This window comes from Aquarana catesbeiana, linkage group LG01, assembly GCF_042186555.1.
Source record: "Aquarana catesbeiana isolate 2022-GZ linkage group LG01, ASM4218655v1, whole genome shotgun sequence".
NCBI lineage: Eukaryota > Metazoa > Chordata > Amphibia > Anura > Ranidae > Aquarana > Aquarana catesbeiana.
In genome coordinates this window covers 667,221,104-667,238,016 of record NC_133324.1, presented here as the reverse complement: position 1 = coordinate 667,238,016, position 16,913 = coordinate 667,221,104, and the positions used below count along the sequence as shown (strand labels likewise).

The 16,913-nt window shown below is 43.1% G+C and overlaps 1 protein-coding gene across 1 annotated transcript; it reads right to left on the bottom strand.

Annotated features, from left to right (window-relative positions):
* Nucleotides 1-1,362: 1,362 nt before the first annotated feature.
* On the bottom strand, nucleotides 1,363-16,277 carry RPL34 (ribosomal protein L34). The gene is made up of 5 exons (XM_073602178.1): nucleotides 16,196-16,277; nucleotides 11,205-11,278; nucleotides 11,023-11,122; nucleotides 9,682-9,785; nucleotides 1,363-1,492 (listed from the first exon to the last, which is right to left on the bottom strand). The coding sequence occupies exons 2-5, from the start codon at nucleotides 11,267-11,269 to the stop codon at nucleotides 1,408-1,410; spliced, it is 354 nt and encodes a 117-aa protein (XP_073458279.1). The 5' UTR covers nucleotides 11,270-11,278; nucleotides 16,196-16,277; the 3' UTR covers nucleotides 1,363-1,407.
* Nucleotides 16,278-16,913: the final 636 nt, after the last annotated feature.

Genomic DNA, 16,913 nt, shown 5'->3' with positions numbered 1-16,913 from the left:
TCGGATATCACTGTTTTACTAACCTGACAGCTTATTATTCTAAATTGCAAACCAAATGAAGGTTTCCTATTAAAGATTCTAACTACCAGTAAGAATAAGTCCTTACATTTAGGCCCCTTTCACACATGCGGAACTGTTCAGGTCCACCTGTCAGTTTTTTGAGGCGGACCTGAACGGACGCTCTATGCATCTCTATGGAGCGGTGGATGTCAGCGGTGACATGTCCACTGACATCCGATCCGCTAAATTCAGACGCATGGTGGTTTTCCAACAGTCTGGTGGATCGGATGAAAAACAGACAGACGGTCTGGTTTCATCCAAACTCCCCATAGAGGAGAGCAGAGATCTGACAGGTCCATCTCTGCACAGTGAGCGGAAACAGATCTGTCATCCACCTGCTCAGCGGGGATCAACGGATCGATTTTCTGCTGCGAAAGCGGAATCTGTATAACGGATCTGCATGTGTGAAAGGGGCCTTAAAGAGCACCTTTCATTTCAGATCCATCATGGCAGTGCCTGTTTGCAGGCATCCACTCACCTGCTGCCGCCACGTCCATCTTGTGTCACCAGCCGTCCCATTTAAGTGAATGGGACTTTCAGTAAGTCAAAAGCGGATCAGAGGAGGAGCCGCTACAGGACAGAGATGACAGTTGATCTTTAAAAATGATGATTTAAATCAAGTTGATTTAAATCTTTTACTAGCCATTTAAATCAAATCCACCCTGCCTGTAATTACAAGGTTCCAAGTGGTGTTCACTATCGCTTTAAGTGGCTTGAATCAAAAACTCAATTTTTTTGTCTTCCTTAGGCCTTATGCACACTGGATGTTTGCTACACTCTCCTAGAAGCCTTCCTCCCGGCAGCAGCGATTAAGCCAACAAAAACCCAGGCGCTTGTAAAAGCGTGTAACTCCTTTAGCAGCGTCAATCGTTTACTCATTTCATTGGCCAGAATAAATGACTGTTAGCAAGTGTCAAGCATTTTTTTGTCCAAACCCTGCTGCTGCTGTACGCACTGGCATTGTTGTTTTTTCTGCCTCTGAACTGATGCCACTAAATGCTGCTATGCATGGACACTTAGGGAAGTTTAGAGGCAGGGAAAAAAAACAAAAAACAAAAAAAAACACACCACCCCACAAATGCCAGATGCCCTTAGAAGCAGCTGTAAAAACATCCAGACAAAAAATAAATTATACATCAGTTCACCCCATAAACTGTATTACTGATTTTGGTCCACTAAATTTGATGTGGTGTAATAAAATCTGGTATCCATTTCACTACTGTTATGCTACAGTTCCTCCCAGTAAGGTATGCTAATAGTAAAACTGATACATTTAAAAACAAAACAACACAAAACACCAAATACACAATAGAAGTATTTATTCTGAAGTGAACAATACAAGTCATGTTACTTTGCCTTCTGGCTCTGTGCTTGGGCCTTCAATACTTTCACCACAATCTTCTGTTCTTCAATGAGGAATGCCCGCTTGATTCTGTAAAATAAAAATAAAATTGTAAGCCAAATGCTAGAATCTAAAACATTAACCACTTCCATCCTGGGCCAATTCTGGCACTCCTCTCCTACATGTAAATTTTTTTTTGCTAGAAAATTACTTATTACCCCCAAACTTTTTTTTTTTTTTTTTTTTAGCAGAGACCCTACGGAACAAAAATGATGGTCGTTGCAATTTAGGTTTTGGAAAATAAAACATGGAAAAAAAAAAAAAAAAAAAAAAAAAACACACACACTATTTACACCAGTTTTTTGGTATAATGTGAAAGATGTTACACAGTAAATAGATACCCAACTCATGCTTTAAAACACAGCGCACACTTGTGGAATGGCACCAAATTTTAGTACTTAATCTCCATAGGCTTTTTTTTACAGGTTACCAGTTTAAAGTTACAGGGGAGGTCTAAGGCTAAAATTATTGCTCTTGCTTTAACGTTTGTGGCGATAACTCACGTGTGGTTTGGTTTGAACGCCGTTTACATATGTGGGCCGGACCTACGTATCTGTTCAGTTCTGCACACGAGCACGAGGTGATAGGGGGAAGCTTTACATTTTTATTACACTTTCCATTGAATATTTTGATCACTTTTATTCCTATTACAAGGCATGTAAACATGTTTTGTAATAGGAATAGGGCATGACAGGTCCTCTTTACAGAGATCTGGAGTCTATAAGTGCTCAGATCTCTCCTCTAGGATGGGAATCCTGGGGGAAAAAAAAAAAAAATTATATATATATATATATATATATATATATATATATATATATATATATATATATATATATATATATATATATATATATATATATATATATATATAGTTTCTCCATCTGGTCCATGGACAGCTCTATGGTAAACTGCCGCCGGATTCATTCTCCAGCTCCTCGATCGCACGGGCGAGACGGGCGAAGCACTGGAGGGCGGCGGGGTAAAGTCCCCTCCTGCAAAAGCAATTATGCGGCTAAACAGCAGATTTAATGGCTTTGGGAATGTGTGTGTGCGCGCCGATATTTCCCTTCCCTACACTCCATTGGCAGAGTGGCGCTTGACAGAGCCGCTGTGGGAAACTAACATATGTAACCGAATGCAGAGAGAGACCAGCTGTCAGAATAAAGCGTTGGTAATGACTTATCGCTAACATTTGCACAAAATGCATCTACCTCTTTGTCCTCTGCTCCATCTGTTAACCACTTGTCATATGTAGCTTCAATAAAAGATTTTTGGAAGTGCAGCCGTCCGGAATTATTTCCTTATAATACAGCACTGATGTCGGGGGTGGGAGGGACCCAGCAGCTATCAAACACAAGCCAATGGGATGGCATCTGGGTGGGCTGCTACGTGTATGTGGCCCCTTAAGCAGCCCATAAAAAAAAAAAAAAAAAAAAAAAAAAAAGATATACACACACACACACACACACACATGCATCATTCAGATATCTCCACTCAAAGTCCAAGGTGTCATACGGCCGGGAAGTGGTTAAAGATGACTGATACACACAAAACATAGGCAAACTAAACCCACACCATGGTAACCTCCCTGTCTGCTTGTTAATCCCACTGCAGAAAAGTGAAAAAAAAAAAAAAAAAAAATCAAAAATGCTAGTTATGTCTAGGGGAGAGATAAAAGTGGCTTATCAATTACCTTGAACCCCACTCCAGCAAACTCCTCCTCCCACCTGAAGCTCTTGTCTGTGGGCATTATGTACAATCTAGATCTAGGGATGTTAACCGATTGTGGTACACCAAGAAGGCTGGAGTGCAATTGCAGCAAGTTGCAGTTTACAGAGTATGCTGCGGTGGAATGGTCATAGCGCTGGAAGGAGCTTGCTGGAGCAAGGCAAATAATTATTCCTTGATTTTCTGCCCATAGACTAAGAGCATTTAACCCTTTGCACTGCACAAAGCTCCCACTGCAAGGTTGGAATTTTAAATTAGAGTTTAATTTTAAGGGCAAAGAAAGCCCTTAAAAGGGTGTGCTTTTTTTTTTTTTTCTGCATTAAAGGCATGACTGGGCTGTCAACAGCACAGAATTCTCCGATTAGAGGCTCTTGCAAGATCCCAACCACCACATAAACAAAAAAAAAAAAAAAAAAAAAAAAAAAAACACAACAGGTATTGCCTGGATCAACCAATTAATGAATTCCATAAATGGCCATTTTAGCGGGTGAGTATAAAACAATCATGCAGGCATAAGCCTGCATGCAGTTCCAGTTGCCCTATGAACAAGTAGCAAAAAACAATAGAGAAAGAATTCTCTAAAAGAGGTCAACAAAGAACACTGATGTTAATACAAAACCAGCTTTATTACCTAAATTATAAACCAAATTGAGATACAAAAAAGTGAAAAAAGCAGCAATGGAGACTGACGGTTACCACAAACCAATTAAAAATGGACAATGTTGTCACAAGGGGTAATTAAAAACATATGAGAGCCGCGGTTACACATCCACTCATACACATCATTCACATCTCTGGTATATTGATAAAGTATAATGAAAAATAAGAAAGTCCAGCCCAGTTGGAGTAGCAATTATAGGTAACAATTAACCAAAAATGGAGTGTCCAGTATAGCAAGGGCAGTTCTTATACCGATATAGTTAGGATGTTGGTGGATGAACGATCTGGCTATAGGTTGGGTGTGATGTTGTTCTACACAGAAAAATCGATCTCGTAAAGGATTAACTTTGCACTAACGTTGTGTATATAACAGCTGTAAAGCAGGTTGCAAATCAAACCATGTCCAGGTTCCAGCAAGGGAGGATGTAGATTAAACTACACAAACAGCAGGATATATGTCCATGGAGAGAGCAATAGGAAAATGCAAAGAAAACTGACATACGTTTTGAAGGTGCTGAATGAAGTGGAAGGATCTCACCAGCCGCAGTATCACCGTCGTCAGATTGCAATAAGCCTTTAATTCCTGGGTCTCTACATGGATAGGTGCCGCTGTGATGGTACAGATGGAATCCAAAATAGAGGACCGTCTCTTGCTGTGAAGCCGCTGTAGGGCGGATGTCTCTGTATAGTGCGATGTTAGCAGAGGAGACTGGCATCAGCTGTTAAGTCTGTGTAAACACAGGCGAGATCGAATAGCCAGATCGAATTGCGCGGGGCTCCCAGTGACGTGCTGGGAGTTAAGGTGAGTAAAAAGGGGGGGCTGGTCAGCGACAGAAGTTTTTTCACCTTAATGCATTGGATGCATTAAGGTGAAAAAACATGAGGGTTTACAACCCTTTTAAAGATCCCCAGTGATAGGTTAACTTATTGCCCCTGACTAACAATGCAGGGGGTTAACCGCACTGCCACTAACCACCTATGTGAAGATAGGAGGTGGTTTAGCAGTTTATAAGCTGGGGGTTATTGTTTACCTTTACACCACTTCAGCCAGAGGAAGCCTTGTATTCATTGATAAAAATACAAGGTGTCCATGAAGGGCTGGGCAGTACTCAGCCTTACTCAAATACCATTCCAGCAGGAGACAGAAGTTCCCATACCGCTGTCGAACATCGTGCTGCATACTGTATATGTAGCTAATGCTACATTCAGCAATGGGAGCAGCCACAGCTAATAGTTTGTTTGGGCCAGCTTGGCCAAAATAAAACTACTTAAAAAGTGTTACTAAACCCAGGACCCTGCAATCACTATGTCTGGTCTCCCACATTACACAGAAATGCAATTAGAGGCATTGGAAGCAGTTAACAGCGACTGATCCGAAGTGTTTTTCCACTCCCCAACTTTACATGTGATTGAGCCCCAAGGGTGCCACTGCCGAATACAACTAAAGGGTCATTCACAAGTTCAACAGGCTTTGCTGCTCCTCTAAAAAGTGATCCGAGTGTGTTTGACAGGTAGTGAGGTGGTGATATGTTTCCTCCTCACCACCGGATTTAAACCCATGATTGGATTACAATGCACACATTTGCAACATGGTAGTACAGCAACTAGAGGTTTAAATCAGGTGTGAGGAGACGACGCTGTGCCCGGTGATCTTTGACTTCTCCCATGTTGTTCAGGTAGATCTCCACCTCTTTAAGGTTGCCTACCCTTGCTTTAAATGATAAGTTCACTTTCGAGAACATGTTCCACCTGTTTTTAGGGTGAAACATGCAATATGATCCACTTCTGCAGACGCTCGGGGATCAGAGCACATGGTGACAGCAGTACAGGGAGAAGTTCCCTGTACCAGACCCGCCCACATGGCCGGATCATTCATTCATAGAGTTCTGTGAATGAATGAAGTTCAAGTACTGACATCCTTTACTGCTGTTGGCTTGTAATTCTCAATGAACTATCACAGAGCTAGTAGTTTTAGGCAGATCGTGGGTGTAATACTGTGTAGCTGGAGGTACAGGCAGGCAAACTCACAGGAAGGTCAATCAGCTACCCAGAGTGATCAACAGCGCTGTGGTAGTTCATGGAGAACTACAAGCTGACAGCTGCAACGTCTGGACGGAGCCCTACACGGACACTTTAGAGAGTCTAGCTGTCAAAACTGAGACCTAGGGAGTACAGCGGCCTGGTGCACTTGTAAGATATTACAAAACGTGAACTTTTCCTTTAATGCCTCAGCTGTCTTCCCTCACTGGCTCAAACACAGCAGTGGGAGCCATTGGCTGCTGTCACCGTCAATCGCAGCAAGTGAGGGTGCAGGGCAGAGCCACGCTGTGTGTGTGTGTCAATGGATCGGGGTTGCTTTGTGCAAAACTACTGAGCAGAGCAGATTAAGAACATAAAAATATAAAATAAATTTTGGGCGTTTACAATCCTTTTAAGTAATGTTGCTAAAGCTATAGAGAAAATATATTCTATAGCTAAAATTATGCTTTAATGGATTCTCCATACTGAGTCAAGCTACAAGGGTTGTCAGATCTGTTGCAGCCATATAAGACAAAGAAGTGCAGTTTGATATAAGGCTGGGTTCACACATATGCAAATTTCTCCGCATCCAATTCGCATGACAGGCAAGCGTGACCGGCTCTTAATGGAGCCAGTTCTCACATGTCCAGGGTGGCCGCGGTACGGATTGAAAAAGGGTCCGGTGCGAATGCAGAAAAAAATTCGGACCTAAATCGCACCTAAACGGTGAACAGACACGAACCAGTGGCTGCAAATATGTGAACCCAGCCTAAAGGAAACGATCAAGTGATTAAACCTACCACCGACTATTTCAAACTGAAATCACCTTTGCACAGAGTGAAGCCTTTAGGGCCAGCTCACACCATAGCAACAGTCTGGATGCGTTCCAGATGCTTTTATGGTGCAGTCCAGTGCATTTTCCCCCTCTTTTTTCTTAACTTTAAATAAGAACATACGTGTTCAGTGCATTTTTGATGCGTTGTACAGCGTTCCAGTCCAGTGCAGGAAAAATGCAGCATGTTATACTATTTTTCTCTGGAGCTGGAACGCAGTGCTGCAAGCACTGGTGTGAACTATGCCATTGAAAACCATATAACCTACTTTCCATGCATTTTTGATGCAGAAAAAAATGCATTGGACTGCATGTGGTGTGAACTGGCTCTTAAAGTATTTGGGAAAACATATTTATTAAAAGGGTATTGTAATAAAGCAAATAGCATTACATTGGTCAAAACATCAACATTTTCTCAATTTTTTTTTACTTTTTTTTTTTTAATCGTCACAACCAAACAGCCTCATCGCTTCCTTCACCATACCAGAGAGTATGGGGTTGATTTACTAAAGGGAAATCCACTCTGCACTACAAGTGCACTTGGAAGTGCAGTCGCTTTAGATCCGAGGGGAAGATCTGAAATGAGGGGAAGCTCTGCTGATTTTATCATGTAATAATGTATAAGCAAAAATGCTGTTTTTTATTTTCCTTGCATGTCCCCTTCAGATCTACAGTGACTGCACTTCCAAGTGCACTTGTAGTGCAAAGTGGATTTGCCTTTAATAACCCCCTGTCTGTTTAGCCATACACAACAGCAAATATATTTCCCCCCCTGTGGCTTACATCTCACACACACAGCAGGGAAGTAACTTCCAAGTCTGTGTTTCATGTTCCAGAACCAGCAGCAGTTTTGACAGCGAGACTCCAGTTGGAAGCTGCTGTAAATCAACAGCTGGACTGGGGGCATGGGCAAATGACCATGGGAGATACAAGCACTTCACACTTTGGCACAGAGCCCAGAAACTCCCAGCAGCGATCCCAGGGAAACTGTCAGGATCACCAGGTAAATTTTAAAGGAATAGAATACAAATTTTCTGAATTAGCGTTAAAAAGATCTCTCTCTCTCTCTATATATATATATATATATATATATCTAAAAAAAATTCAACCTTAATATCTGGGGTAACATACAAAAAGTCAACTGTGCATGCTGAAAAACAAAAGATCTCCAAAAGATCTGCAAGAGCTCCACATATACTAAATCTGTTAATGCTGATAAAAAAAAAAAAAAAAAAATTCTTGCCATCTCTAACAGAGCTACCAAAACATTTAATTTACAAGACTCATTTAAACCTACGTAGCCCAAACTGAGTTGATCTACTTCTCTGCAAGCAACAACTTCAAATTTTACCCATTTTAGCTACAGCGATACTTTGAGAAAAGCCACCACATGATCAGAACAGCAGTTTGTACAGTCAACATGTTCCCATTGCACACATTGCTCTAACAACCGCTAGCAGGTTGACAGATCACCAAGGACAAGAATACAAGTTGCCAGCACAAATGACCCATAATCAATAGGTTTAACATTTCTTGAAGCAATTGCAGCAGTGCAATGTTTTCAGACCATGCAGGAGCTCTTCGTCAGGAATGTGATGACTTGGTATCACATGCCTGATGAGGTCCCTATGTGGCCATGAAACATTGCACTGACAGTCTGATGTAACTGCTTCAATAAAAGTTTGGACAATTATGGCTCCATGGTGTGCTTGCAACGTTCTTTTCCATGTGTAGCATTTCAGGCAATAAGAAACACTGTACCATTCATAATCGTATAAAATGTCTACCAGGATGTGTATATTTATATGGAACTTGCACACTACTGTACTAAATTTTTAATGCATTTGCAGCGCAACATGAAAAATCCACATTTTTTTTCCAACCAGCACATGTAGTACTAACAGAAGTGTACAGAAATTCACTATAAACCAACTTAAAACTTTGTAAATACGCTCATGCTTTTTAAAATTATTCTGGGATATTTTAAAGCTCCCTGTTAAACGGTTTTACAATTTTAACCATGTCACTTGGGTGGACATCAAATTACGTCCTGGGTGTGAAGTGGTTATACCGGGATGATGCCTGCAGGCAAAATCCCAGTAACAAATTAACAGCAACTGATGCCCTGTAAAGCAGAACTGTTCAGCCACTCGATCACTTCTGTGGGCGAGGAAAGGGGTCAGTCAACTCCCTCGCATTACACATAGTAGCCGATGTTGTTCCACCCTCTCTGTGACCCCGGAAACCGGAGGTTTCTAATAGACCCCAGGTCTCTTCATAAAAAGGACCAGTCACAGCCCATGCTATCATAAGGGATGTTGTTCATCCCTTGCGATAGCAATAAAGTTGACCCAAAAAAAAAAAAAAAAGTTTCAAATAAAAAGTAAAGTGCCCCCATCCCTATGAGCAAATGTGTACGAATTTGTCCAAGTCCTGCACGCTTATGCAAATGGTGATCATACCAATCGTGAGGTATATGGTCACACATACACAATAATTTTAGCTCCAGACCTCTTAAAAGTCTAAACTAGTAACCTGTAAAGATGTTTAAAGCGTCGCATATGAAGATTTTTTAGGTACCAAAGTTTGACATATTAGGTTTTTTTTTTTTACTTGCCATATCATTTGTATTTTACCAAAAAAATTAATTTTTTATAGTGTTTGTGTGCAATACAATTCACGTAAGTATTTTTTTCCCAATAAACTGCATTTGAAAAAACACTGCGCAAATACTGTGCGACTTTAAAAAAAAAAAAATGCAACACCCACCATTTTATGCTCTAGGGCCTCCGTAAAAAAAACATATATAACATTTGTTGGTTCCACGTATTTTCTAGCAAAAAAATGTTTGTATATTCTTACATATATACGTGAGAAGTGTCAGCTTTGTCCTGGTACTGAAGTGGGTAAATGCACATTAGCCAGATTTAAATTGCATTTACTCTCAGAGCACAAAATATATACTGCAATCCAAGCTTACCTGTCACGAACACATTTAGCACACATGGATCCACCATAAGCTCTGCTGACGTGCTTTTTTGTTTTTGAAAGCCTCATAAGCACCTTAGGTCTGACTGCTCGGATCTGTAGAAACATTAGAAAAGTTAACACATTTCCAAAAGAACTTTTACTGAAACATCTAAACATTTCCATCATATTGCAAGAAAACTGGATTTCACTACACAGTAGATTTAAAGGATAGAGAAAGCCAAGACTCTCTTCCACTTCAAATAAAGCAGGGGAAGTTTAAAACTGCAGTCAGTTCTTTTGCCATCTGTGTCTCTATAGGGAGATTTCCCTTTACTTCCTGTCTTGTTGACTCAAGAATGAGAGGATCTTATTCGAATGTTAGGGAAATTCTTAAGCTGGCCATACATGGATCTAAATTTGGCTGGTTCAGCAGAGACCAGCCGAATTTTGATCCATCTATGGCCGTTTCCATTCAAAAGGAGTCAACCTAGTTATCGACTCCTTTCAAAGAGGACTGTTGGAAAATTTCAGCCAATTGGCTGCAGCGCTTATCAGTTTATTGTGACAGCGGAGTCGTCCCACTCTCAGAATACAAAAACACAGCAGGGAGGTATCCTTTTTCCACCTCCAATGTGTGAATGGGAGAATCACGTTTTTTTCAGCAGGTAACAGATAAAACAAAGTCACAGAACAAGTGTCCACATTGGAAGATTTCCCCTCTCTCACTGTTTTGGGGGCAACCCAAAGTTTTGGATTTACCCTCACTTTCAGTCCTCATAACATTGGTAATCTCCTTATGGCTCAGTTCACACTAGTATGGCATGCACACAGACTTTGAGCACAAGTCCCCATTAAGTGCAATGGAACCGTTCTAATAGGACACTACTTTTAGTCTGACTTCGGCACGACCTGCATTGACTTCTGTTAAAGAAGTTGCATGCAAGTCGTGCCGAAGTCGCACTGGGATAGAGACACATAGAATAAAATCCTGACAGTGAGTACCCCTCAACACTATCCAAATCTTAAAATAAATAAATCCTTAAGCTTCACCCAAACTGTGCAAACATTTTGTATTGCCATTACATGTTAATGCATTTTCCACAACAAGCAAAGGGTATGGACATGAGAAATTCAACAGATTCTAAGAGGCTGTGCTGGTAGAAAAATACATTCAGTTAAAAAATGCATATAAACTCAAGTAGTCAATGAAATATGCAACCTTCTCTTCTACAAAACGGTTATTTATTAGACTAAAGCAGCTACACCAACTAAGCTTATTGGTCCCCCATGACTATAGAATAAGCCAGGTTATTCAATAGTGACTCAATGTTAAAGCAGAGAGCACACTTACACCACGGAGTCTTCCTGGGCAGATACCACATGCTGATTTAGGGGCTTTGCCAACCTTCTTGGTGTACAAATAAACAATTCTGTTTCCTGGTGTTCGGGACCTATAAAATAAAGAGCCATTCAATTAGAGCCCCACATCAGACATGAAAACATCCAATGACAACATTTTACTGTTATACTTACAGCCGGGTCTTGTTTGAGGCTGTATTGTAGGACAGCCTACGACGGTAGGTCAGGCGTTGAACCATTTCTGATATCTAAACCGTAAAAAAAGGAAAACACCTCAGTCTTAGAAACACAGCCCTTCTGATACAATCACTTCACATCAATTTGAAATGTGAAAAGGATGCCAGCTCCCCACTTGCCCCTAAGAAGCAAATGAACAATAAATGCAGTCGATAACATAGGAATCAAAACATCCAAGACAATGTTGACACCATGTCCCCATTGGCTGGGTTTCCTAGACAGAACCACACTAAGGTTTTTAGAAGTAGTATCATACGTTTGTAGATAGCATTGACCCTCAAACCTTATACCAAACCTCAGTAACTGTGGGGTTGATTTACTAAAACTGGAGTGCGCAAAACCTGGTGCAGCTCTGCATAGAAACAAATCAGCTTCCAGGTTTTATTGTCAAAGCTTAAAGTGGTTGTAAACCCTGTACTATCACTTTTACCTACAGGTAAGCCTATAATAAGGCTTACCTGTAGGTACCATGAATATCTCTAACTTGCACCATTTAGCAGATATTCACTGTATCCACATGTGCTGACCTCAACGGCACATGTGTACTGAAGAAACGGCTCGCTCGTGCAGTTTCTTCAGTAGCTGTGCCGTAACCGGCAGCTCTTGCGCATGCGTGGGAGTGATGTCATCACAGGAGCCCGCAAACCCAGAAATAACTCCGGGAGACATGTCCCCGGTCACAGCAGTGTACGATGACTGCTGCAACAGCTTCGATCTAAGGTAAGTATTTCAGAATGAGCTAGCATGCGATGCATACTAGCTCCTTATGCCTTTGTCTTGCAGGTTGTTATTTTCCCTAGGAGTTTACAACCTCTTTAAGGGTCCTTTCACACTGGGGCGGTTTGCAGGCGCTATTTTGCTAATAATAGTGCCTGCAAACCAACCCGAAAGTGCCGCTGCTTTCATTCCTCAGGAGCGATGCGCTGGCATAACGGTATGAAAAGTCCTGCTAGCAGCATCTTCGGAGCGGTGAAGGAGCGGAGTGTATACCGCTCCTGCCCATTGAAATCAATGGGACAGCGCGGCTATACCGCCGGCAAAGCGCCTCAAAGGCGCTTTGCGGTGGTTTTTAACCATTTCTCGGCTGCTAGCGGGAGGTAAAACCGCCCCGCTAGCGGCCACATACCGACGGTAAAGCGCCGCTTACAATAGCGGCGCTTTACCGCCGCCGCCCACTTCAGTGTGAAAGGGCTCTTACTGAACAAGCTGAAGTTAGAAGCTGATATGCTATCATGCAGAGCTGCACCGGTTTTAGTAAATCTCCCCCGCCATGTGATCAACAGGCAATCTTATGTATGGTTTGTTTTACATCTTTATTACCAACCAACGGTTTCATAGTACAATTGTCTGGGTCGCTATTAAAGTAGAACGTTCAGTAAAAAATAAAGATGAAAAAGTGGGCTTTTTATTGCAGAAGAGACTACAATGGGGATGGTTCAGAGTATTTGCAACATCTTTTTGGTGATGTGAATGTAGTTGAAAGCCATGCTCCAAATTCACCATAACCTTCCAGCATTTTCCTTGTTGATACAAACTCATGTAAACACATTAAAGTAGTTCTTTTTTTTACTTTCATTGTACGAGGCTATTGCATCAAATTAATAAGAAATGCTGCCATATTGGTGATGAGAAGTGGAAAAAAAATAAGACATCTTTTGTGTTGGATTGCATTGATGACTGTCGCATGGGAATAAAAAGGATGTCTGAGAAAGTTTGTCTCAACTGGAGCACAGCCAATCAACTGTTGTAGTTATGGCTTTAAAAGAAAAACGACAAAAAAAAAAAACACACACACACACACCCATGCTGCAGCATCTGTGTGACATGTCACTGCTCTTTGCTCCTGCAGCGCTCACTGGATTTTGCTTCAGCTCTCAGCTGCATGCTGAAAGCTGAAGTCAGCCATCAGTTAGGCAGCAAGGTGACAATATTGTCGGGATCATTCCTGAGCCTAGTACAGCTCTGATAGTGAGCAAAAGCATGCCATGAGCTAATTCTGGGTCACAGGAAGAGAAAAGTGCACTCCTGCGACCCTCAAAAAAGCTTCGGCCATACGTTCTTTTTTTAAATGTTCATTTTCTAAGCTCTGTGAAAAATAAAAAGGGAGCCGATTGGTTGCCATGGGCAACACCAGCAATCAAGAGAACTGGGCTCAGACATTTATTCCCAGCCCCCCCCCATTGTGTCAAATCATTAAGCCAATCCTGCGACAAACTTTGTCCTCTGGGACGGATATGTGATACCTTTCCATTAGGGATGCACCGATACCAAGCATCAGCACGAGTATCGGTACTCGTTCAAATGCTCCGATGCCTAATCCAATACTGGTTGTATCGAGCCAGGCACCCTCAAGCTCAGCACGGGGGCTGGGCAGCCTCACAGGTGATCGGTGCGGCGGTGGGGGCAGTTAAAGTGTTACTAAACCCAGTAATATTGAGAAGTCAGGGGTCTATTTAGGAGTGGAGAGGACTATACATCACCTGTGTGCTGGTCTCCAGCCAGCACAGGATGACCTCACTTCTGTGCACATGCAGACTGTGTAATCCCAGCAGACAGGGATTGGGCAAGCACTGTTAGCTGGGCTGCGAGCAGGTAGGTGGATCTTATTGGAGAAGAGATATTGCACGAGCATAGCCCTCTGATTCCTACTGTATTTGTAACTTTACTGTCTGCCCCTATGTTGTAAAGTGCTACATAAACTGTTGGTGCTATATAAATCCCATATAACAAAAAAAAAAAAAATGTCTGTTCTGCGATAAAAGCCTGCTTGCGATCTGTTCGCAATCAGACTTCAAGTGGTTCCAAAGCCTAAACATCTTTTACCTTAAAAGGAGAAGTATAGCCAAAGCCTGTTTGGTTGTACTTCTGTGGATCACAGGAGCGCGGTTCGTTCTGCAGTCCTGTGACCTGTTTTCAGCAGACAGCAGGCTGAAATCCACTGTCTGCTGATGTCACAGAGCCGGACAAGATCGCGACACTGGAGTCGGGAATAGAGTTGCCACATCATCCCTTTAATCCAGGACACACAATACACAGGTTCTGTGGCTGATTAAGGTGGTAATTAAACTCACTTGGTGCCTTATCTGCATTAAACTAGCCTCACAACCTGTGTAATTAATATGTGTCCTGGAATAAAGGGCTGATGTGGCAACCCTAGTCGGGAACTGTCCACATGCCTGGACCGGCTCAGCCTCTCAGCAAACCAGCCGCTCCCTCCACAGCCCAGCGCTCCAGTGAGCGAGGAGTGGGCAGAGCAAAGAGCTGTGACTGAGTCACCAGCTCTCTGCTCATCGAGCTACGAGAACCAAGTGGTGTTAAGAGTCGGTGGGTGCAAAATGCATCATCAGACCGATGCTGCATCCACCTAAGTACAAATTTTCAAAACCCCATACTTTCTCTTTTAATGTATTCCCTGGATTAGCCTCCTATTCGCAATTAAGGATGAGCTCAGGCGTGTTCGCAAACAGCACGTGCAGAGCCCGCCAGGAAGTCTACACTGCACAGCGCTAATCACAGGTAAGGATGAGCTCTGGCATGTTCGCATGCTGCACGTGCTGAGCCCGCCAGGAAGTCGGCACGGCGCTAATCAAAGGCAGTGAGACATTTTCCGATGTGCGGCTGCAGAGATTGGGAAATGTCTCTCACTGTTTGTTATTAGCGCTGCGCCGACTTCCTGGCGGGCTCTGCACGTGCAGCATGCGAACGTGCCAGAGCTCATCCTTAATCACAAGCAGTGAGACATTTCCCGATCTCTGCCGCCGCGGATCAGGACAACGTCTGCTTGTGATTAGCGCTGTGCAGTGCCGACTTCCTGGCGGGCTCTGCACGTGTAGCATGTGAACACACTGGAGCTCATCCTTAATCACAGGCAGTGAGACATTTCCCAATCTCTGGCGCCGCGGATCGGAACAACGTCTGCCTGTGATTGGCACTGTGCAGTGCCGACTTCCTGGCGGGCTCTGCACGTGTAGCATGTGAACACACTGGAGCTCATCCTTAATCACAGGCAGTGAGACATTTCCCAATCTCTGGCGCCGCGGATCGGAACAACGTCTGCCTGTGATTGGCACTGTGCAGTGCCGACTTCCTGGCGGGCTCTGCACGTGCTGTTTGCAAACACGCCTGAGCTCATCTTTATTCACAAAGAACGTAGCTTTGAAATTGCATGACTTCATGTGAAATCGCACAATTTCAAAGAAAGCCACGTGTTAGTGCAACGTTGAAGACATCTGTGCGGCTTCATGCACAGATGTCTATGCAAGTCGCACCTGAAATCACCAAAAGTAGTGCAGGTACTATTTTTTTTTTTTCTCAAATTGATGCGGCACCGCAAAGTCGGCGTCGCACCAATTTAAACAGCGATATTGCAGACGATAGGGTGCAACTTGTCATGCGATTTGACCTGTCATGACAAGTTGGTATAACGTGGGTGTAAACATGGTATAATGTGAATGAGGGCTTAAATAATAATAATAATAATAATAAATGTTTAGGCATTAGTATCTCACACACTCACACGTTTCATATACACGTCAATGACTTTGTCCCACTTTAAGAAAAGGCAGCACAGCTAGACACATGAATAGTGAATGCAGTGTGAGGGGTGTCCTCAGTGAGGTGTACACATCACATCTCCCTGGGCTCTGGGTAGATTTCCTGCCTGCCCCAGTACACAGCACGGACCGTACACACACTACTCCACTCCCAGCACAACACTGAGAAAAACCGCCCGAGCCAGGCCAAGCTGCCTTTGCCGGCACCGATGTCTCCCTCCCGCCCCGGCTGACAATACAAGCACCAGAACAACAAGGGGTGTCCTCCTCACTACCACACCGGCTGCTCGGAGCTCCGCCGTCAGCAGACAACAAGGATTAACACGGATTGATATAGCAAATCCCCGCTTGTGTACTGTAAAGAAGCGGCCATACCTGGTACCGCCGTCACCGGAAGAGGAAGGAGAGAGGGCGGAGCTGAGCCAAGCGGAAGAATTTACTGTCAGCCCGCCCACTTAGTCCGGGGCTGCTTCCGGTATTGTATGTTTATTTCCTTGCCGAGGACAGACAGTCCGCATACTCAACTGTAGAGACAAGTCATCGCATATCTTATATTGTTTCTCACCCCGCCATATCTTCCGCGTTATCCCTGCAAAGCCTATACAATCTCTGTGACAGCAAAGTGAATAAGTGGGCACGTTTCCCTTAACAAACATGGCGGCACTGTGTTCTCACGCGTCCTCTACCTATCACGTTTTCTCTGCTCTTGGGGGATATCACCATAGCTCCCAACTGTCCCTGATTTCGAGGGACTGACCCCGATTTGGAAGAAAGTCCCTCTTTCCTCATTTGTCCCTCATGTTGGTCTGATCTATAAAGCTGTATATAAAATGCACTATTTATCTTTCAAAAAGTGTTTCTCAGTGCTAAGAATGAGCTCAGGCATGTTTGCAACTCCACGTGCCAGGAAGCTGACACTCTGCAGCGCTAATCACAGGCAGTAAGACGTTTCCCAATCTGTGCAGCCGAGGATCGGGAAATGTCTCACTGCCTGTGATTAGCGCTGCAGAGTGTCAGCTTCCTGTCACGTGAACTTTCTCATCCTTAATCCTCGTATACACGATCGGATTTTCAGCAGGGAATTGTGTGATGA

Bases quoted from the DNA above. Each gene is read 5' to 3' on its own strand.
- RPL34 (XM_073602178.1), bottom strand. From the start codon at position 11,269: ATGGTTCAACGCCTGACCTACCGTCGTAGGCTGTCCTACAATACAGCC. The intron at 9,786-11,022 runs GTAAGTGTGCTC...ATGTTTCTACAG, and splicing joins GCCCAGGAAGACTCCGTGGT to ATCCGAGCAGTCAGACCTAA. The intron at 1,493-9,681 runs GTAAGCTTGGAT...TTTATTTTACAG, and splicing joins GCTAAATGTGTTCGTGACAG to AATCAAGCGGGCATTCCTCA.